This window comes from Malus sylvestris, chromosome 12 (genome assembly GCF_916048215.2).
Source record: "Malus sylvestris chromosome 12, drMalSylv7.2, whole genome shotgun sequence".
NCBI lineage: Eukaryota > Viridiplantae > Streptophyta > Magnoliopsida > Rosales > Rosaceae > Malus > Malus sylvestris.
In genome coordinates this window covers 17,756,888-17,780,981 of record NC_062271.1, presented here as the reverse complement: position 1 = coordinate 17,780,981, position 24,094 = coordinate 17,756,888, and the positions used below count along the sequence as shown (strand labels likewise).

Genomic DNA, 24,094 nt, shown 5'->3' with positions numbered 1-24,094 from the left:
GCTTCTCCATCCATCGGCTTCTTTATTTCTCTAAGATTATATCAACATAGCAAAACTAAAATTTAGCATGCGTAACAAATATAGCAGCAATAATATAACTAATGTATAAATAAAATAGGATATGAACCTGCACATAAGTTTGCCATGAGTCATCACTGTCAGCTTCAACGCACTTTTTGACATCATTCCATGCAAATCCACTTGTGTTTATCATGTCAACGACCATACTATATGTTTTTTTCCATTTCTTCAACTTGGACTCAATATGTGGATTTGCCTTTATATTTGAATGAGGACATAAAACATTGACAGATTTTGCTATTTCAACCAAAGTACCTTGTTTGAAAGCACCGGTGTCACACCGTTGCTTCCGAGCAACAAAATCCTCAAGAACTCCTAGTAATACTTCTTCCTCAAATGCTTCCCATTTACGCCTTCTTCCTTTTGGCTCTTGAGTAGCATTCAAAATATTTTCGTTATCCATACCTAAACAAAAAATATTTTAATGAAGGAAAATACCATACAAATAATCAATTTGCATAATATCCAATCAACTTGCATAATATCCAATCAACTTGCATAATATCCAATTAATTTGCATACCATCCAATCATTGTGCTAATATCTAACAAATGCATGATAAAAAGGAATACTAAAATAAAATGTTATCATTAACACATATAGCTAGTTCGGTTGCTGGTTCCTAATTGCTCTCCACTCGTTATACATTTCCTGAGCCATGTCATTCCTCTTTGCAGTCCACTGGTCAGATGTTTGAACACTACCAACATATTCACCTTCTTCTGTATTTTGTCCATATTCTATTATTGGCAAATTCTCCATTGGATCTACAGACATCTCTTGCCTAATAAGATTGTGTAGTAGGCAACAAGCGGTAATTATTCGACCTTGTGTCTTTATCGGATAGAAAGATGGACTCCTTAGTATCGACCACCTTCCTTTTAACAAGCCAAAACAACGTTCAATTACATTCTTTGCCTTAGAATGCTTCATGTTAAAATATTCTTCCTTATTAGAAGGTGTTCGTCCCTCCCATTCAGATAAATGATAAGGTATTCCTCTATAGGGTGCAAGGAATCCTTCACCATTTGTATAACCACCATCTACAAGGTAATAATAACCTAATGAAAAAAAAAAAACAGACCTTATTAGTGTTTTGTAGTTGACAAACAGAACTAGACCTAACTTACAAAGTTGAGACTAAGTAATAGTCTTACCCGCTGGTACCTTAAAACCATTAGGCCTAGTAATTGCATCATGTAGCACTCTAGAGTCTGATGCGGAACCCTCCCACCCCGGAAACACATATATGAACTGCATATCTCCTGAACACACACTTAACACATTAGTTGCGACTCGACCCTTTCTTGTTCGGTATCTTGGTTTGTCAATTTCAGGTACATGCACATCAATGTGTGTTCCATCCAATGCTCCCAAGCAATTCTTAAAAAAAAAAGTTTTTGTTAATTTATACAAAGGGAATGAAGAGTTAAAGCTTAGGGAAAATGAAAAAAAATTCTCATCATACCTTAAAACATCGCCACCTAGGATCTGTAGAATCAATAGGCACAGGCTGAGGGACTTTTAGTAGGATACCTTGTAATCGCAAAATTCCTTGCAATACGATATTAAAATACCTACTTATAGTCTCTCCCGACCTATAAAATCTACAGCCAACACTACGATTCTTAATATGATGTGCTAATATTTGTAAAGTCATACACACCTGCTCCTCTACAGACACCAAACCATCAGTTTTTACCCTCCCATCTTGACGAAGTAAGTCACATAATATGCCAAAAGTCCTTCTATCCATTCTCAATTCGTTGACACATTCAGTATCAGTATTCCCTATTATACCATTCAGATAACACAAACTAATCTTTCGTCTAATAAGTGAACGATTAGTCAATGTGGGTCGTTCAACATGTCTCTGTTTGCCACGTAGCATCATCAACACAAGAATCGTACAAATGCAAATTGTCTCCAAATAAGACATCTCTAACAATAAGATCAATAAAAGCTTCCTTCGATCCATATCTATCCAAACAAAAAAAAAACAAAAAACAAATTAAGGACATTATATATGTAATATTTACTGTTATTAAGGGTGATGGAAATGAAGTGATTATGATACGAAATGAACTAGATCAAAGTAACTAGCGAAGTCACAATCCGAGGCATCAAATATACGGGTGGTGTTGGAAAAAAAAAAGTTATCATTAACCCGAGGCAACAAATATACAGGTGGCGTTGAAAAAAAAAGTTATCATTAACCCGAGGCAACAAATATACAGGTGGCGTTGAAAAAAAAAAGTTATCATTAACCCGAGGCAACAAATATACAGGTGGCGTTGAAAAAAAAAAGTTATCATTAACCCGAGGCAACAAATATACAGGTGGCATTGAAAAAAAAAAGTTATCATTAACCCGAGGCATCATATTCAAAATGTTCTACTCTTACACATCTATAAACATGTGTCTAAGAACACTAGTATGAGGATTGCTATCATTGCTAGGCATTGCATGTGAAGAGGGAAATTAAAGGACACCTGTAATGCAGTAGCCTTAGCCTTAGCCTTCCGTTTATGCTCCTCTTCTCTGTAACCAACAACCACAAAAAATTGCAATTCAGCATCAACCCCACACAATACAAAACATTCACATTGTAATATCATGGTTATAAACCAAGTACACACACACACACACTCATGGATAAATGTGCAAAATACACATACATACTCACACTCACACTCACACTAACACACACACACGGACATATTCACACTCACACACGGAAATACACTCACACACACACACTGCATACACACACACACACACACACTGCATACACACTCACACACATACTCACACGGACATACACACTCTCACACACGGACATACACTCACACACACCCTGCATACATACATACACACACACACACACTGCATACATACACACACACACACACACTGCATACACACACACACTGCATACACACTCACACACTGCATACACACTCACACACATACTCACACGGACATACACACTCTCACACACGGACATACACTCACACACACCCTGCATACATACATACATACACACACATACACACACACACTGCATACATACATACATACACACACACAGCATACATGCATACACACACACACTGCATACATACACACACACACACACACTGCATACATACACACACACACACACGGCATACATACACACACACACACGGGTCAGATGCACACACTGCACACATACTGGTCAGATGCACACACTGCATACACACACACACTGTGCATACACACTCACACACTGCATACACACTCACACACATACTCACACGGACATACACACTCTCACACACGGACATACACTCACACACACCCTGCATACATACATACATACACACACACACACTGCATACATACACACACACACGGCATACATACACACACATACACACTGGTCAGATGCACACACTGCACTCACACGGACATACACACTCTCACACACTGACATACACTTACACACACCCTGCATACATACACACACACCCTGCATACATACACACACACACACACTGCATACACACACACACTGCATACATACATACACACACACACACACTGCATACATACACACACACTGCATACATACATACACACGCACACACACTGCATACACACACACACACACACACACACACACACACACACAGCTTTATGAAAACCCCAAATTCCAAATTTGAAACCCCAAATTCCAAATTTCTAATCTCAATTTCAAACCCCAAATTCCAAGCTTTATGAAAACCCCAAATTCCAAATTTCTACTGCATACTTACATACACACACACACTGCTTTATGAAAACCCCAAATTCCAAATTTCAAACCCCAAATTCCAAATTTCTAATCTCAATTTCAAACCCCAAATTCCAAGCTTTATGAAAACCCCAATTTCTAATCTCAATTTCACCTAAATATCAGAACCCTAAAATTTGTTCAACTGCAGAATCAAATAAAGCTCAAACCCAAAACAAATCCGCCCAAATCGACGAAAAAAATCCACCCAAATCGACCCAAATCGACGAAAAAAATCGAACAATCGAAGCTTACCAGACAACTGGAGGCAGATGAGGGCGAGCAGATCTGTTACGTGAAGACGAGGGAGCGGACGACGAGAGGAACAGATGAGGAGCAGGATGCAGATGAGGGCGACCAGGATGCAGCTGACGGCGAGCAGGACGCAGAGATGAGGATGAGGAGGACGACGTGAGGGAGGAGGACGTCGATGATACTCTCTCCTAGGATGACCGAGGTTCTTTCTCGCAAGAGCGCAATCGGATGAGGAGGACGACGTGAGGGAGGAGGTCTTACGAATCCGGACGTTTTTGGGGTGGTTCGCTAAGAACTCCTAGCGAGGGGTTTAATCCGTGCGAGTCGGATCTAATCCCATTAAACCTAATCCTTGCCCCTACCAAACATCAGACTACAATACCAATTAGTGTAGTCCAGTCCAGTCCCCCCTAAGAAGGTCAAACAAACACGCCCTTAGAGTTTTGTAGTCGTTTCGGCATTCTCAGTTAGTTTAATAATATTCTTATTATTTTGTTAATCTTGTTCGTTGCGCACTCTGATATTCAACTCACATGAATCAAAAAAACAAGAACCGAGATGGCCATTTGTCTACTTCTCCTCAAATATATTCGTGAGTTTTTTCGATTTCCGACAAGTTGAACTATCGTGAGGAAATTATTAATTGATTTTTTTTAATAAAAAACAAAAGAGGAAAATAGGAGGTAACACATGATAAAGAAAAGTAGAAACTGTTATTAGGAACTTTTGATTTTTTTTATGTTTTATGTTTTGTCATCTTTATTAGAAAAAAAAGACACATTTTGTGAAATTCTTTTCCTCAATACCTCACTTTCACCATCTGTCTTCCTTTCTCTCTCTTCAAGAATCAAGATGGCCTTGAAACCCCACCAATAGCTCTCTCTCTCTCTCTCTCTCTCTCTCTCTCTCTCTCTCTCTCTCTATATATATATATATATATATATATATATATATATATATATCCAGTACAAGATTATCTACATAAAATATAAAAGCTTTGTGGGTCTCTTCGAAGTCCTCTGAGATCTACTGCCTGTGTAGGACTTTAGATTAGGAGATAGAGATTGGAAGAGAAACTGAAACAGAACATTATAAGTGAAAGGGAAGGCTCACAGAGGAAGGTTGAGGTAAAGCTATAGCATTTCGAAAACCCTAAAAACTCATGAGCCAAAGGCACCAACTTTCTGTGGTTTTGTACTTTGATTGATCAATTGATTGTATCGTCTTCCTCGATTTTTGTGTACATGGCTTCTGGGTTTTGCTTGTCTTGGTGCCTCAGATCCATGGCAATGGATTCTGATGTCCTTCTCAGCGTACTGGGATTCTAGGGTTTTGGGATGTCTTTCAACTGTGAGTTATTATTGTTTTGGGACTTGTATGTGCCATGTTGATTCTGTTTATGTTTGGTTTTGTTTTCTAATGTTGGGGAAGGATCTGACATGGGTTTGGAGCTGGGTTTTTGCATTTGTGCTTGAATATGTTGAGTTGGAGTTTGATTGGTTGCTCTTAGATTCTTGTTAAGGTTGTTTTTGTTGTTCTGTTTTAGTTTTTTCGATTGACCATTTTATTTTTGGAAGATAAGCATGTTTTGGAGATGAATTGTTTTGGTGCATATGATGTCATCAAATGTGAATTAGTCATACAAATAGGTTGTGAAGATGCTTTGATTTTGATACCAGCCCTTTTCTTTGGTGCATCAAACTAATGTGATTTTGTGGATCAGGATTGATGCCAAAGGCAGAGTACCGAATGATTGGAGCGGTTGAAGTTCGTTCCATGGATGGAGTTGAGACCGTCTGTTAATTTTGCTCTGTAATTATAGTAATTGGCTCGAAGTTTCGCGAGGATTGTATGGACACTCTTGTTTATTCTCAGGATATGAATAGAAAATTTAGTGGGCTAAAGTTTACCATGCAATGGAAACCAATTGGATGTGGTTTAATGATAATGTAGTAGCCATTTGGAAAAGTTAGGTTTGATCTCCGCAACTGTATTAGAATAGCCTGCGCTACTTATCTGGATCTTCATTTGTTGCACTTTCTTTACCTATTTATGTCCTCCAAAGACAGTAGATTGGGTTCATGTATTGTGGCATATTAAGTTGGTGCTAGTGCTTTTTTCTCTCCTGCTGCCTCGGTTTGTGAGTCTAGTTTTGCAGAGTAGTTCAGGAAGGCCATCCGTAATCCATTGGACTGGAAATTTGGTTTGTCCTAGAGTTGATAGCTATGGAATCCGCCAATCCTAATGCTAACATTATACCGGGTGTTCTACAGCGGTTGATTCCTGTTGTTGGACCTGTGCTTCTGATTTCAGTTGGATATATTGACCCTGGAAAGTGGGCAGCAACTGCTGAAGCAGGTGCCTGTTTTGGATCTGAACTTGCAGCATTGATGCTTATTTTCAATTTGGCAGCTATTTTATGTCACTATCTGTCAGCTCGGATTGGTGTAGTCACAGGAAGAGATCTTGCACAGGTATCATTTTTCTCATTTAATGGTTTTTTTTTAATGCATAATTCTTCTTATAAGTGGTATTGGTGGAGGCGCTATTACTTATGCATATACTCTGTTTGCAATCATGCTTTTGAGCTGCGTCCTAACCAGGATAACTTTTATAGTTGCATCTCGTTATTTGATTGGCTATGCAGTTGGTTTTTTGATCTCTCTGTCTGTGTTTCTCCCTCTGTCTCTGTTTCTCCTTTGTTCAGACAATTATGTGCACATAGGATATGCAGTGAGGAGTATGATATTTTCTTTTTATGTTAAGTCGACAAGTGTTAACATCTCCTTTCTCTTTCTTAAATTTTGTTAATGTCAAAAGATATGCAGTGAGGAGTATGACAAAGGCACTTGCATATCCTTAGGAATTCAAACTGAGGTTTCTGCGATCCTGTCAGACCTAACCATGGTAATTTCTCTATCATGACCAACTTACCCCACCTCCAATTTGTCAAAACTATGTGGTAGCTGCTGTAGGTGTTGCATGAAGTTATGATCTGTATTATTGTTAACAATTCTCGTAACGTATGATTGCACTAATTTTACCAGGTCCTCGGCATTGCACATGGGCTTAATCTTCTGTTTGGTTGGGACTTGTTCACTTGTGTCTTTTTGACTGCTGTTAATGCCGTTCTATACCCTCTTTTTTCCACCTTCCTGGTAATTTCTGTTACTTGCATTTATTCCTCTGTCGCATTTGCAATAATGTTTACAATGACGATGGAGTATCCATATTCCAGGAAACTTGCAAGGTGAAGGTTGTATGCATATATGTTACAGGATTTATACTCCTTTCCTTTGTTCTTGGAGTAATTATCAGTCAACCAGAAATGCCCCATTCCATGAATGGGATGCTAACAAAGCTGAGTGGGGAGAGTGCATTTGCACTGATGAGCCTTCTTGGAGCCAGCATAATGCCTCACAGTCTGTATTTTCATTCTTCTATTGTGCAGGTATCTGTACTTCTCATTCTCCCCTGTTTCGGTCTCTGCATTTATGTTCACATCCATGCAGATATTGCTGGATATGAGCTTGTGCAAGCATCTGTATCTTGTTATGTATACACACATTGATTCTTTTGTTGTATGCTGTTTTGTCTGTGCATATTTGGTTTTACACAATTGCTCATTGCAGATGCAGATTGTTTCATATGGGAAATTTTGGTTTAATTCAAATCGGTAGCAAATGTTTCTCCCGTGTGTTGGATGTATAATGGTTTTCAACAGTTGACTTATTTAGATATACATTTAATGCATGGATATGCAGTGTCCATCTTTTTCTTGTTTTTCAAGATTACTTTCCTAGGACATGCTGCTGAGTCATCTATTCCCTTCACTTGAAAGAACTTCCTTACAAAATAATGCAATTAAAGACAAATGGTGCCATTTTCGATTGTCATTGGAGGTTGTTGGAGACCGCCGAGTTACACATGCTCATACTTCTTTCATAAGTAGAAAGGAAAAAGTTCCATTAACGGGAGATTGATAATCTCTTGCTCGACTAGGGAGCCAAAAAGCAATCAATTTTAATTTGTGCTTCAACTAATACACTTGCATCACTCCTGTCTGTTAACTACTTGAAAATTGTTCATATGATAATTAATTTGCAGTGACGGTCTCTAAAACTCCAATTTTCTAATTTTTCAGCAATATCAGCAGCAGGCAACTGTTCCCAAGGGTGCTTTGTGTCATAACCATTTAGTTGCCATCATATGCATCTTCAGTGGTATTTATATGGTGAATTATGTCCTTATGACCTCAGCAGAAAATTTATTCTACAGTCCAGAGGCAAGTTCAGGCCTTGTTCTTACGTTTCAGGATGCAATGTCACTAATGGAACAGGTTACACTTTCTTCCCCTGAGCCAATTTAATCTTGCAATATCATGCAGCATTCTGAGCCAATTAAATCCTTTTCTGAAATTATGCAGGTCTTTTGGGGTCCAATAGTGCCGGCTTCTTTCTTACTGGTTCTCGTTCTGTCAAATCAAATTACAACATTAAGCTGGAGTCTGGGTGGGGAAGTAGTCCTGAATGAATTTTTGAAAGTGGACCTTCCTGGTTGGCTTCATTGTGCTACAATCAGAATTATTGCCATTGTTCCAGCCCTTTATTTTGTTTGGAGTTCGGGAGCTGAAGGAATGTATCAACTGCTTATATTCACACAAGTTTTGGCAGCTCTGCTACTGCCACCTTCTGTGATCCCTATTTTTCGAATTGCTGCTTCAAGACCAAGAATGGGCGTCCATAAAATTTCTCAATTTGTTGAATTCTTATCCCTGATTACGCTTATTGGGATGCTTGGATTGAAAGTTATATTTGTAGTAGAAATGATTTTTGGGAATAGTGAATGGGGTGGTATCTTGAGGTCGAACAGTGGTAGTAGTATGTCACTATTCCTCACTGCTTGTGCATCATTTTGTTTGATGATTTGGCTGGCAGCTACCCCATTAAAATCTGCGAGTGTCCGACTAGAGGCTCAGGTGTGGAACTGGGAACTGAAGGGTACACCAGATTTGTTGAAAAATGAAGAGGAGAGTAACATAGCTGGACCTCAGTATCAGAGTGAGGCAAGTGTCCAGAACCATGAACCATCACCATCATTTGGGTTGGATGCTGATTCAGAAGTTGCAAATTTTGATCTTGATCTGCCTGACACTATCGTGGAGGCTGATCAGGAACTTAACCAAACAACTGTAGCGGAGAATAGTAATTCTCATATTACCTTTCCTAGCTCCCCTAAAAGCTGCATGGAGGGATCCACATTTGCAGTGGAGTCAGTTCCAGTCGCAACTGTTGTTAATGATGTTTCTGATGTCACATTAGAGGACACCAGTGCACTGAAGGTCAAGTCAACAGAAATTGAAAAGACAGTTGAAGTTGAAGGAGTTGAAGGAGACTTACCAACTGAAAAAGATGACGATGAGGGAGATAACTGGGAGCCTGAAGAATTATCAAAAGGGGTTTCTGGGAGCACTGCACCATTGGCCTCCGAGGGATCAGGATCCTTTAGGAGTCTAAGTGGAAAAGGTGATGATTTGGGGAGCAGTGCAGGAAGCCTTTCAAGATTAGCAGGGTTGGGGCGTTCTGCAAGACGTCAACTAGCTACTATGCTTGATGAATTTTGGGGACAACTGTATGATTTCCATGGGAATGTAATTCAAGACGCAAAGGCTAAGAAGCTGGACCTTTTGTTGGGATCAGATTCAAAGGCGGTGTCCTCCTCGCTGAAAGTTGATACTGATGCAAAAGAATCTTTGGGATACTATCCATCTCTAGGAGGCAGAGGATCTGATTCTCTTATCAACTCAAGTTTATATGACTCTGCAAAGCAGCATAGGGTTCAAAGCAGTTTAGAGTCATATGCGGTCCAAAGGGGATCTTCCTCATTGTTGCCCAGCCACATGCAGTTGTTAGATGCCTATGTACAAAGTTCAAGCCGTAGTATTATTGACTCTGATGAGAGGCGCTATCCAAGTATGCGCAGTATCCCAACTTCTGAGAGTGGTGGGAAGCGCTATCCAAGTATGCGCGGTATCCCAACTTCTGAGAGTTGGGATTACCAGCCAGCTACAGTACATGGTTATCAGATTGCATCATATCTCAATCGATTGTCAAAGGAAAAAAATTTTGATAACTTGAACGGTCAAATGGAGCCATCAATCCTAAAGTCCGGTTCTTCGTTGGGTGCTGGAAACTACAGAGATTCACTTGCATTTACCATGGGGCAGAAGTTGCAAAATGGGTTAGGATCTGGTCAGGCCTCCAATTTTCAGAACTTTACAGTATCTAGAAATAGTCCAATGCAATCTGAAAGACAGTATTATGATCCATGCTCTTCTGGAATTGCTGAGAATGTGGTAAGTCCAGCCAATGCAAAGAAATACCATAGTTTACCAGACATTCACCGGGAGCTTTACATGCCTGATAAAAATGCTAACTGGGAAAGTCCTCTCGGGTATGGATCATCTGCTGGGATGGCTGGTTATGAATCATCCTTTTATTCAAATTCTGGGGCACGAACAAGAGCTCCTTTGGCTTTTGATGAACTCTCTCCAAATGTCTACAATTCTCTGTCATCACAACAGAGTTCTACTTTTAACACTGGTTCACTCTGGTCTAGACAGCCTTTTGAGCAGTTTGGTGTGGCTGATACTAGTCGTACTATTGGTAGTGGAATTGGTAATAGGGTAGGTTCAGTAAATCAAGAAACTACTTCAGTTGCATATTCAGAGGCCAAGCTTCTTCAGTCTTTCAGGCATTGCATTGTGAAGCTTTTGAAATTGGAAGGGTCGGACTGGTTGTTTACACAGAATGATGGGGTTGATGAGGATCTAATTGATCGTGTGGCTGCAAAGGAGAAATTTCGTTATGAAGTTGAAACTAGAGTGATAAATCAAACAGGTCAAGTGGGCGAGCTTCAGTACTGTTCTTCAGATACGGAGTCTGCTTCAGCATTGAAGAATAATGATTCGAGTTATATTATGATTTCCTCAGTTCCACATTGTGGGGATGGTTGTATATGGAAGGCAGATTTGGTAGTAAGCTTTGGGGTTTGGTGTATCCATCGCATTCTTGATTTGTCACTTATGGAAAGCCGGCCAGAGCTATGGGGGAAATATACCTACGTCCTCAACCGACTTCAGGTAAACAATTAAAATCTCTGTCTAATAAACTACATTCGTGTCTCAAATTTTGCAATAACAAAAATGAAATCAAACCACAGCATGAATAGAAATCCTAGAATAAATTAAATTAAGTAAACCCTAAATGGACTGAATTGGTTCTGACACTCCTCAAGCCGCTGTAGAAACATGCCTTGAACACAACTTAGAATCTTTGTGGAACAGATCTTCCAATTTCAAAAGCTACGTCGGACAAATCTTTGTTTGAGCACAACAACATTTCCATAACCTGAGCCCTATTTACTCTTTTTTTGGTCTAATCAATCTAAAAACTTTTCTTTTGGACGTTGAACTTTGACTGCTTTGTATACTACATTGTATGCTTCTTATAAGGTTTGTTTATTGCTGCTTTGTGCGAGAGGAGGATTAAACATGATTAGCATGGTGAAATACATGAGTTTTGTATATTTGGTGAATTGTACTGGAGTTTCTCTCCTTGCATTGCACTAATGCTACTTCTGTATAAAAGCAGATTAACTTCAAATGTATATTTATTTCCAAAGCTTCTTAATCAGTAGTGTTACTGGCTCTGTATCTTGTTAATTCTAGGGGATTATTGATTCGGCATTTTCAAAGCCTCGTTCTCCAATGTCACCATGCATCTGCCTTGAAGTTCCCACGGCACACCAGCTGCAATCGAGTCTGTCATTTTCTAATGGAATACCTCCTCCTGCGAAACCAGCCAGGGGAAAATGCACAACGGCAGTAACGCTTCTAGACATAATCAAGGATGTGGAGATTGCAATCAATTCTCGAAAGGGCCGAACAGGGACAGCAGCTGGTGATGTAGCTTTCCCGAAGGGAAAAGAAAATCTGGCATCTGTCCTCAAACGCTACAAGCGTAGATTGTCCAACAAAACTGTTGGCACTCATGAGGGTCCTGGTTCGGGCAAGTCTCTGACATCTGCTCCTTATGGGTAAATAACTCTCAGTTTCATACACAGACACAGTATGTCTCAACTGGGCTATCGAGCTGTTTGATTCTGGAAAACGGCTAATCTTCTGGATCAAAACGCTCAGTTAAGACAGTTTCTCTCACTGTATCAAAGCCGTCGCTGCAATTTGTATTTCCTAGTATTTTAACATATACATAGGTAAGAATTGCTGGATCTGTAATTGCAGCATTATCAAAGAAAATGGGTGGAAGGTTGAAAATTGGTTGTTGCATATTTTGAGTTACTTTGCCTGCTTGCTTGCATCTGTTACTTTTTCCGATAAGATTGAAATTCGAAAACGCCAGGGGTTTTTCGTTCATCTCTCCTTCCATTGCAGGAAGTTATGGGGATGGGATGTAATCCAAGGTGCTACTGACATGAAACAAATGAACATGAATGCAAATACTAATCCGCCAGTTAACAACTTTGGCAGGAAAATACTTCGATTTTGAGTATTTAGACCATTTTGGTCACTCGTCTCCTTAATTTTGTGCCCTAAATTATCAAGTTGTGGAGCGTGAGATTGGTAGTTCAGTTGGTTAGGAGCATTTAACATCGGCATGTAAAGTTCCGAGTTTGTATTCCTCCTCAGAGTATCGCTTGTATGTACGGGTGTTTGTGCTAGTGAGTCGATTCGGCTGTGTCCCATATAATGTAGTTGTAGTCACCAACCAGACCATCCCATCTTTTATCAATTCGGGAAAGGATTTTGGGAAGAGGAATATTTGGTATGCCGAAATGAATTCATGGGAAATGATTTTCCGTCTTTTCTTAGGGGAAGGGAAATACAAAATTATTTCGTCGGTATTTTGTAACGTTGAGAAAGTTGGTGGGAAATATCACTTTTTTGAGATATAATGTGAATTTTAAATTGTCAACGGGAACATTTTTATCATAAAAAGATATCAATTAGTGCATTTTATTTTTGTTTCCCTTGGGGAAGGAAAGTGAATACAAGGGGAGCAGTAGTATTCACTTTTTCACCTGTTGGTGGGGAAGTCATTTTTTTTTTTCAAGTCTAGACTTTCTAAATATGGGGAAGACAGCAGTTTTTTAGTCCTCAACTCTTTTCCTCACACCAAACGTAGCCTAAAGAGAAATATAACCGTTTTTTTTTTTACTCCGACACCTTTCTCTTTATTTTTTTGTTAATCAAATTGAATCAATCAATCAAAACTAATGAACAAACTAAATAAGAGTAGAAAAAAAAAGAGTGGTTGTTATTTTCGATCACTAAAAACTAACTCAAAAGTCACTAATTTTAACACTCTTATAAACAAAACAATAATACTACTTTAATTTATACTAACATTTGTCTACATACTTTGTGTGTATGAACATATTTTTTTAGAGAATGAGGAGAGAGAGAGAGAGAATGTGGGGGGAGTGAGAGATTTATTTATTTATTTTATTTTTAATTTTAAATATTAAAGATGTTTTAACATCACCGATAGTGAGATTTTAATAAAAAAACAGTAAAATTTAGACTTGTGAAATTACATTATTGCCCATCATTTTTTTGTGTGATAAAAGACTAAGTTGTCTTTTCATCATTTTTTTGTTGACAAAGAGAGTTTCATTAATTAATAGAGATTAGCATATGGGCACACACCAAGTGTGATAAATTTTTTTATTTTTGTTTTTGAAATAGAAGGAGAGAGGAAGAAAGTAATAGAGAATGTGGGGTGGGAAGTTTTTTTTTTTAATTTTTTTATAATTTTTTTTTAATTAGAGATATGTTATGATTATACGTAGGTGAGGCTTTGAAAAAAAAAAGCAAAATTTGGTTGTGTGAAATTACATTTCTGCCATATATTTCTTATTTATAAGATTTTAGTTGATAATACGTGTTTTATTAATAAGTAGAAATTAGAAAGAGCAGAAAAGTTTGAATTCGAAACACAATGCAGCAAAAGAAAGACCCTAACCACCGTAACAATTAACCGCTTGCTAACATCCTTTAACTGCTTCCACCTTTGAGCGAGTGCAGAAAAAGTAGTAAAAGTTCTTATTTCAGAAGCCAACATTTTTCTAAGAAACGAAAGAGCAGTCAATCTTTCAGTATTATAATAAAATTGCAGTTGGAGCAAGTGAACGAGTGAGGACTTTAGTTTATTTAAGTCGCTGCTTTGTTGACATTACAAGATAGATATGGCATAACCTTGACAACCAGTGGCGTGTATAGTTCATCAGCAGCTCCCTCTCACGTGACCCCATGTCCACGGTCAGATTCCTGACACGTGGGGAGCTTACAGGCCGCATCCTGAGCTCAACCGAGTGATCTGGTTGGACATGATGTGTTCATCATCATCATCTCTTTCTGTCTTAGTCTTTGAAGCTTTAGTTCCAGGCTTCACAGAATCTTTCAGGTAATCTTTTGCTTAGTTTGGAAAAATCAAAGGCACACTCCAGACTAAAGCCCAAGAGGTAAGTCCTGTCCATGAGAATTGGAATCATTTGGACTTTTGAGTTCCTTGTGCTTACTAACATGAGTATAGGAGTGGTTTCACTTCATTTACTTTCTTTTGTGTTTTACTAAAATAGAATCGAAAAGATGTGAGTTCCCACTGAAATCCGTAATTAAACATCTGAAAATCAAGAATCTGATTTCTTTTCCTTGCATCTACAGTTTCTAAGTTCTTCGATTCCTTCTTTATCCCATTGCATTGTTGTTAAGTGGACATACCATTAGTTTATTGATTCAGTAATTCCGTCTATGAGATCTAATAAAGTAGAGACTGAATACCACTAGACTAACTAATCATCTGCGTAACAATTTTAGCTAATCTTATGGGATTTATAGATGGAATTACTTGATGAATCCATGTTTCATTAACAAAGTAAATATGTATTTTGATTAGTTGATGAATCCATGTTTCATTTAACTTTCAATCTAAGTGCATGATTTGTGATATGCAGAGACTCTTTAGCTTCAAATCAAATGGGATACATAATTGTGGTATCAGCGCCGGTTATACTGTTCATAATGATTGTAGCCCTTGCATTTTACCTCCTTGGTAGGGCAACGGGCCGAAGACAATCATCTACTGCTCCACAGTATTTTGGGCCTCCGGTGCCTCCACCCCAAGAGAAGTTCCCCGAGGTCTAGACGTATTATAATCAGCTCAGTTTTCTTTTCATAGTTTGACATGTATGCATAAACTTTTGTGTTTGTAGCTTAATGAGTATACATTTGTGTACAAGTCAACCCAAGAATATAAGGAGGAACGAGAACCATTTTGAGAGTGCTAAGTTATGTATGACTCATGTCAAGGTTAGGATTCTGACGTGTTCTAAAGGATCTACCTCTTTGGTCTTTTCTTTGGTTCCTTCTACGTCAAGTGCTCTTGTTTTTGAGACTTTAGGTCTTTTTCCTTTGTTGTATACTGACCGTGTTTCATCCCTATTGTATGGAAACCTCCTATGTTGGGGTGGACCAAGGTAAATACTAATCGGTCATGTAAGTCTATAGGCCGTGCAGGTGGTTGTTGTTTTTTTTTTTTTTTTTTTTTTTTTTAAGGGTAAAACACCATGACAGAACATGGTGAAACTTTTATTACTAACGGAACAAATTTACAAAGGCCAAATACATGTACACAAAGCAAAATGGGACCTTCCAAACAAAACAACAAACACCTAACTAAATGATTAGGCCCAAATACACACACAAACCGTAGGAAACCCTAGTCCTTCTGCTACTAATGCCGCCCCAGTTCCTTTTGATCAGCTTGACCTATCTAACCTGATGAACTCCAAAATTTGAACTAACAACGCCTCAAAGAAGGTAGGAAAGAAGACTCCATCATCCAGTAACCAGTTCTGTTGATGCACAAAATCAGTGAGGACTTTGGTACAACAGAAAGTGTCAAGTTTGTGACCTTTGCTAGATTGCTTCGGTCATTAGTGTGGATAAGTATGCAAATGGATAGGGACAGGGAAACAAACACAAGATGTACGTGGTTCACCCAGATTGGCTACGAACACAGAGTAGAGGAGTTCTCGTTAATTGTGAAGGGTTTACACAAGTACATAGGTTTAAGCTCTCATTTTGTGAGTACTAGTGAATGATTTAGTACAAATGACATTAGGAAATATTATGGGAGAATGATCTCCTTTTATAGAAGAGAGTTTCTAGTTTTGTTTTGACATTGACACAAGTCGTGTTATGATTGGCTTCTGATGTCGACACGTGTCATGCTGTGATTGGCCTCCTGGTTAGAGGGAAACTCTTCTGGGTCCTTGACGGTATAACGTTAACCGGTGCTCAGTAGTTTCAGGATTAGTCAAGTATGATACAAACAGTGCTCCTCTAAGTTCTCGAGTGAGGGAAGCTCCTCGGTTGGGGACTTGCAAGATCCAAGCCGCTGAGTAATCACGAAACTTCTAAGTACCGAAGTGTGGTATCGTTTTTACCTTATCTGTCTCATAGGTAGATGTGGTATCTTCTATGGAAGTATTTTTCCTCTATCTAGGGGTGGTATCTTTAACCGGTGGAGATGCACAAGGTAATGTATCAATTTCACTTGAAGCTTACTTGTAGTTTCAAGCTTGGTCAAACGCGATACAAACCATGTAGTAGGAGTCCCCCAAGTCGCCGACCTAGGAGATTTGCCTAAAGAGGTGACAGACAACGTAAGCAATCAGAGTTCCCAGCAATCAGTTCCAGATCAGAAGTTTGATTTCGAGTTCCAGCTGATTGTTCTCATTATCTCTATCTTGCAGGCAGTGGGAAGGATAAAAAGAAGAAAAAGGAAAAGAGATGATATGAGATACTTTTGCTTTTGAAGAAGTAACTTTTCACAAGCTTATTCTTGAACTGGGTTGGAGGGTTTTCTGGTTTCCTCTAGAGTATAAGGCCGACTCAAGAATTTAATGGTCAAAACAAGTCCATTAAATCAAGAGTGCGTTCGACCTTGATGATATGAGATACTTTTACTGTTGACAAAGTAATCCTGTTGGGAGTCTGGCTCTTGAGATTCGGAGAGCGGTGCCTCTTCGATTTTTGAGAAAGTAATCCTGTTGGGAGTCTGGCTCTTGAGATTCAGAAGGCGGTGCCTCTTTGATTTTTAACCAAGTAATCCTGTTGGGAGTCTGGCTCTTGAGATTCGGAAAACGGTGCCTCTTCGATTTTTGAGCAAGCAATCTTGTTGAGAGTGTTTTCTCGAATATGAGTAAAGGTTGGGCATTTTTGCCAGTCTGCCTTGCCACGGAGCACGGAGGTTGACACACATAGGGACTTTCCAGTTATCAAGCAGTGGTGCTGTTCCTTTAACCTTGTGGGTAATAGTAGGGTAGCTGGACCTTCAAAATTTATGTGTCTAAACTTTGTCAGAGATTTTTGGCAAAGTTATCTATGGTACCCAAGGAGCTGATGTTGCGTGTGGGGATTGTCGACATATTTTACTCAGAAAATCTGCTTCTTGAAATCCAAAGAGTGGTGCTTTTTCGATTTTTTAACAAATGGCCCTGCTGCCCTTTCTGTTATAAGGGCACCAATTGTGTGCAAGAAGTACGTTTAGAAAGTTATTGCTTGTAGGAATTTTCCCTTTATTTTCGTACTTCAGAGATTTATTGGACCTTATTTCTCCTTCATCATTTCTGAAAATGTCTGGCCCATCCGATTGTCGTTTTGACTTGAACTTTGGTGAAGAGGTAGCCATGCTTCCTCAAGACAACATATGACGCCCATCCTTCTTATCCCCTACTGGTCCTCTTACCGTTGGGGACTCTGTGATGAATAATGATATGACCGCTGAGGTGGTGGACATGAACCTTCTCACTCCCAAAGATAACATACTACTTTCCAAACAGTCTGATGAGTTGGTTGTTAAGGATTCTCTGGCTCTCAGTGTTCAGTATGCAGGTTGTGTGTCTAATATGGCCCAACGCCTATTTGCTCGAACGCGCCAAGTTGAATCATTGGCGGCTGAAATGATAAGTCTCAAACAAGAGATTAGAGGGCTCAAGCATGAGAATAAACAGTTACACAGGCTCGCACATGACTATGCTACAAACATGAAGAGGAAGCTTGACCAGATGCAGGAATCTGATGGTCAGATTTTACTTGATCATTAGACGTTTGTGGGTTTGTTCCAAAGGCATTTATTACCTTCGTCTTTTGGGGCTGTACCACGTAATGAAGCTCCAAATGATCAACCTCCAATGCCTCTTCCTTCTGGGGTTCTGTCTAGTACTGAGGCTCCGAATGATCACCTTCCGGTGCCTTCTCTTTTTGGGGCTCTGCCGACCGTTGAGACTTCTCCTAAGCAACCTTTGTGAAGGCTCATTCTTGTTTGTTTATTTTGACTCATGTATATGTACATATTTGTAACTTATCGGAGATATCAATAAATAAGTTTTGCTTCATTTCAACGTATTGTGTTAAATACACCAAAACCTTCTTCACTAAGTTCTTTGAATTTTTTCTGTTGTTGAAGCTTGTATGTTGAAGCTTTGTAAGTGAAGCATGTAGGTTGAGGTAGTGTTTCCTTAATTTCCCAAGTGAGGAAAACTTCTCGGTTGGAGACTTGAAAAATCCAAGTCACTGAGTGGTTGTGAGACTTCCGAGTATCAAGGTGCAGTAGCATATGGTAGGAGTCCCACAAGTCTCCGGTCGAGGGAGTTGACGAATGAGATGTCTTGCTAGTAGCCAAGCTTTTTAAATTAACAACACTTCACCATTTTCCTTTCTAAGTGGTAGCCTAAAACTCATCCTTCATATATATTTGTTATGAAAGTTGTTAGGCCCAAAGAAGAGGAGGCCTAGGCAATTTTTTTTTTCCGAATTTTTGAATTTTTGAATTTTTGAATTTTTGAATTTTTGAATTTTTGAATTTTTGAATTTTTGAATTTTTGAATTTTTGAATTTTTGAATTTTTGAATTTATGAAATATATATATTTTTAAGCTTTGTAGGTGAAGCTTTGGTGTTGAAGCTTTGTAGGTGAAGCTTTGACGTTGAAGCTTTATTGGGTATTATGAATTGATTTCGCTTGACACTATCTTGATCAAGAGTGTGTGAAGCTTTTGTAGTTGAAGCTTTTGTGTTGAAGCTTTGTAGGTGAAGCTTTTGTGGGTCAAGCTTTTGTAGGTGAAGCTTTTATGGGTCAAGCTTTTGTAGGTGAAGCTTTTGTGGGTCAAGCTTTTGTGAGTCAAGCTTTTGTAGGTGAAGCTTTTGTGGGTGAAGCTTTTGTGGGTGAAGCTTTTGTGGGTAAAGCTTTTGTAGGTGAAACTTTTGTTGGTGAAGCTTTTGTGGGTCAAGCTTTTGTGGGTCAAGCTTAAGCTTTTGTGGGTCAAGCTTAAGCTTTTGTGGGTCAAGCTTTTGTGTTGAAGCTTTTGTAGGTGAAGCTTTGGAGTTGAAGCTTTTGTTGGGTACGATGAATTGATTTTGCTTCACACTATCTTGATCAAGATAGTGTGAAGCTTTTGAGAATTTGTAGTTGTCCTCCATTGATGAAGCTTTTGTTGGTGAAGCTTTTGTGTTGAAGCTTTGTAGGTGAAGCTTTGGAGTTGAAGCTTTGTAGGTGAAGCTTTTGTGGGTGAAGCTTTTGTGTTGAAGCTTTGCAAGGTACCATGAATTGATCACGATAGTGTGAAGCTTTTGAGAATTTGTAGTTGTCCTCCATTGATGAAGCTTTGTTGAATTTCCCTTTTTTTTTGGGAAAATTAGAAATTTGAAAATGTGGGAGAGACAACATATACAAATTTTGCTTCCACACTGTTGAGCAAGAGATTGTGATGCAAGCCACACCTTGTAGTAGTCGAAGGTTTGGATGAACCATATATATTGAATTTGCTTCGAACAGTCTTGATCAAGAGTGTGAAGCTTTCTACGAGTTGTAGTTGCCCTTCATTGATGAAGCTTTTGTTGGCACCATAAATTGGTTTTGCTTCACACTGTCTTGATCAAGAGTGTGTGAAGCTTTTAAGAGTTGTGGTTGAACTCCTTTGATGAAGCTCTTGTTGGCATCATAAATTGGTTTTGCTTCACACTGTCTTGATTAAGAGTGTGTGAAGCTTTTGAGAATTGTGGTTAAACTCCTTTGATGAAGCTCTTGTTGGCACCATAAATTGTTTTTGCTTCACACTATCTTGATCAAGAGTGTGTGAAGCTTTTGAGAATTGTGGTTACCCTTCATTGATCAAGCTCTTGTTGGCACCAGAAATTGGTTTTGCTTCACAATGTCTTGTTCAAGAATGTGTGAAGCTTTTGAGAATTGTGGTTGAACTCTTTTGATGAAGCTCTTGTTGGCACCATAAATTGGTTTTGCTTCACACTGTCTTGATCAAAAGTGTGTGAAGCTTTTGAGAATTGTGGTTGAACTCCTTTGACGAAGCTCTTGTTGGCAGCATAAATTGGTTTTGCTTCACACTGTCTTGATCAAGAGTATGTGAAGCTTTTGAGAATTGTGGTTGCCCTCCATTGATGAAGCTAATGTGTTCACCTTCTCCCCTCCCTTTTTTTTGGATTTTTTTTTTGTTTTTTTGAGGGGGAGAGGGGGTGCTACAAGTTTGAAATTTGAAAACTCCCTAGCTTGTGTGGAAGTTTGAAGACTTTCCATGTGGGGTTTTCTCATGGTTTGAATTTTTAATTTTGAATTTCTTTGGCCATGTTTAACCCTATAAGAATGAGAAGTTTCCACTCTTTTCATTGTCTTCATGTGCTCATTTTGTAGTGATTTTTAGAGATAGAGTGCTTTTATAGTTGAGAGGGATTCCTGCATTGGTTTGCATCTTCATGTTGGTAGTCTTCTCCACTAGATCACATGCTTTCATTCTTGTTGAATTGTTTGAATGTTCATGTATTTGGTTGAGAACATAATGAACTGATTGAGTTTTTCTCCATGCCCTAGGAACTTCCTTATGTTTCGATCTTTCATGTGGTGATAGAGTTTGTTTCTATTTGTTGTAGATGTTAGATTTTGGAAGTCTTAGTGATGGGGGCTCCCCTAACTCTATCTCTAGGTTTGAGCTTGCAATGTTGGAGTCTTCAGGGCCTTTGTTGGAGTCTTGTACAAAAAATTCGAGATTGGGTGATCTTCGCAATTGCCAAGCCTTAGCCAATATTGGTCATTCCTCATTCATGTTAGTGGGTGAGGGGGTTGTTTGTGATGCCATACCCATATTTCGCTCTGAGTTCACAGCAGACCATTTAGTGCAAAACTTGTTAGATAACGAAAAGCAGCTTGAGGCCCTAAGGTAGTCATGTAGTATCCTCCGTAGTGTAGGAATGTGTTTGGTGCATCATGAAGAATTGTCCTCTGAACCGCCTAAGGGTCATGTTATGTTCTATACCCAGATATTATTGACTTTAGGGGTGAAGCTGCCTTTGCACCCGTGGTTGCAACGGATGCTGTCTTTCATTGGATATGCGCCTGGACAACTCTACCCTAGTTTTTGGGATACCTTGATTGGGTTTTATATTATTTGGATGGAATGTGGGTTAGGTGAACCTTCCTTTCATCAGTGGCACTACTGCTATAAGATGCGCTCGGTGAAAGCATGCACTGGTTATGCTGAGTGTGCATGTTGGAGTGAGAGAGAAAGTATTGTCTTTGGTAAGAAAAAAACGTACTGCACTTGGAAAAACCGTTGGTGCTTTCTTTATAATGATTGGGAGTATGCTAAAGGTGTCACGCCTAAGCGACGTGTTCCTACTCACTTCCAGACTGTAGGTTGTAATGTATCCATTGTTTGCATTATTTGCTATTTGTTGTGATTTTCTCTTGCTTCTAACATTTTTTTCTTATTGCAGTGACGTGAGGGATTATCAAGCTGTCTGGACGGGAGCTAGCTGATATAGAGAAGGTGTTGAGGGTGCCCAAAGAGGATAGACATTTGGGCAAGCTACGACCCTTATTTCGAAAGTACGGTTTCCAGCCCCTAGTGTCAGATTGCCAGAGACGAGCAAGTAAGTTGTGTCTTTCATTTCGCCCCCTCTTTCTTTTACAAAGTTGCATTCCTTACTTTGATTTTTCTTGTCCAGTGGAGAAAGTGGGCAAGAAAGGGGAGACTAGCGCCAAGAAAGGGAAAACACCCATGTTAGTTCGTAAGAGGAAGCCCTCAAGATTACTGCCTCAAAGAAGGCTGAAGCTGAGGCCATTGGGTGTGCTGCTGCCATAGTTGCAGGGGAAGAAAGACGACTGTTGCCTCATCTTCCTACCATCAATCCCATATTTCCTCCAACCATGGAGTCTACAGACCAAGAAGGTGGCCCTACCTGTAGCCGTAAGAGAAAGTACAAGGAAGAGGTTGGCGGCATTCAGTGGAAGGACTTGAAGGTTGCCATGCAGCCAAGTAGTTTTAGGTATGTCAATAATTACCTGGCAAGACGTCGATCCACTATTGATGAGCTTGGCGAGCCGCTAGATGAGAACGAATCAGATCGTGACCGGATGATGAGGCTATCTTCTTATGTAAGTGTTACTTTGTCATTTCTTTGCTTTCTCCCTTCTTTTTCCTGGTAGTGACGATTATCTTGTCATGTAGGTCATGACCGAGTATGATGACAGATTACGAGAAGTCGAACGGTACAAGGTAAAGTTTAAAGAGAATAAGCAGCTTGTGAATGACGCCAGAAAAATGAGCAAAGCTTTGGCTGATGCCATCCGCCTTAAGGATGAAAACTTTGAGAGTTTGAAGAGGCGGAATGGTGAGAACGTGAGGCTCAAGAAACAATTGGAAGCGACTAAGGAACAGTTGGAGACAACCATCCTTAAGGTTTCCAAGGTTAAAGGGGAGTTAGATAGTGCCTTGGTTGAGGTTTCTAGGCTGAAGAGGAGTATCCCAACTGAGAGGGATGCTGCTGTGCAAGAGTTCTTAGGTTCCCAGGCCTTTCACAATGCCTTTAGACCTCACTGCATCCGAGCTGCTAATTTTGAGAAAAGGAAATGGATGGCCGTCCTTGAGCATTATGATGATGGAAACATTATTCGAAAGTACCGTGATGAGATGGATGAGTATCGACAAAAAGGTGAAGCCTTCGTCCTCGCAGTTGATCCTAGTAGTGATGATGACTTTGATAATGAGGCTAGCATCAGTGAGCAGTCTTAGGAAAGTGAGGATGGTCCTGGAGATGCTGAGAAATGTGGTGATGGCGATGGGGTTGAAACGCAGAGTGATATTGTTAGGGGTTCGGCCTCAGATGAGGTTGACTCGTAGTGCCCTATTTTTCTGCATGTACTCTAGATGTACAAGTTTGTTGTTTGAGTGGCATGTGCCATGTACTCTGGATGTACTAGTTTGTTGTTTGTGTGGCTTGTGCCATGTACTCTAGATGTACTAGTTTGTTGTTTGTGTGGCATGTGCCATGTACTCTGGATGTACTAGTTTGTTGTTTGTGTGACTTGTGCCATGTACTCTGGATGTACTAGTTTGTTGTTTGTGTGCCATGTACTCTAGATGTACTAGTTTGTTGTTTGTGTGGCATGTGCCATGTACTCTGGATGTACTAGTTTGTTGTTTGTGTGACTTGTGCCATGTACTCTGGATGTACTAGTTTGTTGTTTGTGTGGCTTGTGCCATATACTCTGGATGTACTAGTTTGTTGTTTGTGTGGCATGTGCCATGTACTCTGGATGTACTAGTTTGTTATTAATTACCAAGTATTTGCACTATCATTGATGAATGCCTGGCTATGTTTGAGCAAATCCTTTGTTTAAATATAAGCCATAACTTAGACTTGATTTCCTGTTGGAAACATTCATGTTGAAGATTTGAACCCAAGTGTTTCATTGCTTGGAATGTAAGAGGATTAGGACCGAGTTGTCTAAATCACCTCTTTTATTGAATTCATGCCAAATAGTATTCGTTACATAGGATGTCGAAC

General features: G+C 39.4%; 3 protein-coding genes across 4 annotated transcripts; 2 read left to right on the top strand and 1 right to left on the bottom strand.

Moving 5' to 3' along the window:
• Positions 1-865: 865 nt before the first annotated feature.
• LOC126592206 (uncharacterized) lies at positions 866-4,579 on the bottom strand. Its single transcript, XM_050257932.1, has 6 exons — positions 4,154-4,579; positions 2,574-2,622; positions 1,550-2,061; positions 1,239-1,464; positions 1,000-1,142; positions 866-955 (listed from the first exon to the last, which is right to left on the bottom strand). Exons 3-6 carry the CDS (start codon positions 2,057-2,059, stop codon positions 866-868), a joined length of 969 nt encoding a protein of 322 aa, XP_050113889.1. The 5' UTR covers positions 2,060-2,061; positions 2,574-2,622; positions 4,154-4,579.
• Positions 4,580-5,041: 462 nt separating this feature from the next.
• LOC126592951 (ethylene-insensitive protein 2-like) lies at positions 5,042-12,488 on the top strand. Of its 2 annotated transcripts, none has more exons than XM_050258769.1 (8): positions 5,042-5,280; positions 5,877-6,627; positions 6,974-7,060; positions 7,201-7,311; positions 7,392-7,604; positions 8,298-8,492; positions 8,580-11,294; positions 11,883-12,488. In XM_050258769.1, the coding sequence occupies exons 2-8, from the start codon at positions 6,379-6,381 to the stop codon at positions 12,252-12,254; spliced, it is 3,942 nt and encodes a 1,313-aa protein (XP_050114726.1). In that variant the 5' UTR covers positions 5,042-5,280; positions 5,877-6,378; the 3' UTR covers positions 12,255-12,488. The 2 variants fall into 2 exon arrangements, with proteins under 2 accessions (XP_050114726.1, XP_050114727.1); XM_050258770.1 differs by lacking the exon at positions 5,042-5,280 and adding an exon at positions 5,299-5,503.
• A 9,537-nt stretch (positions 12,489-22,025) lies between these two features.
• LOC126594240 (uncharacterized) lies at positions 22,026-23,826 on the top strand. Its single transcript, XM_050260460.1, has 3 exons — positions 22,026-22,177; positions 22,253-22,682; positions 22,756-23,826. The coding sequence occupies exons 2-3, from the start codon at positions 22,455-22,457 to the stop codon at positions 23,317-23,319; spliced, it is 792 nt and encodes a 263-aa protein (XP_050116417.1). The 5' UTR covers positions 22,026-22,177; positions 22,253-22,454; the 3' UTR covers positions 23,320-23,826.
• The last annotated feature ends 268 nt before the right edge of the window (positions 23,827-24,094 follow it).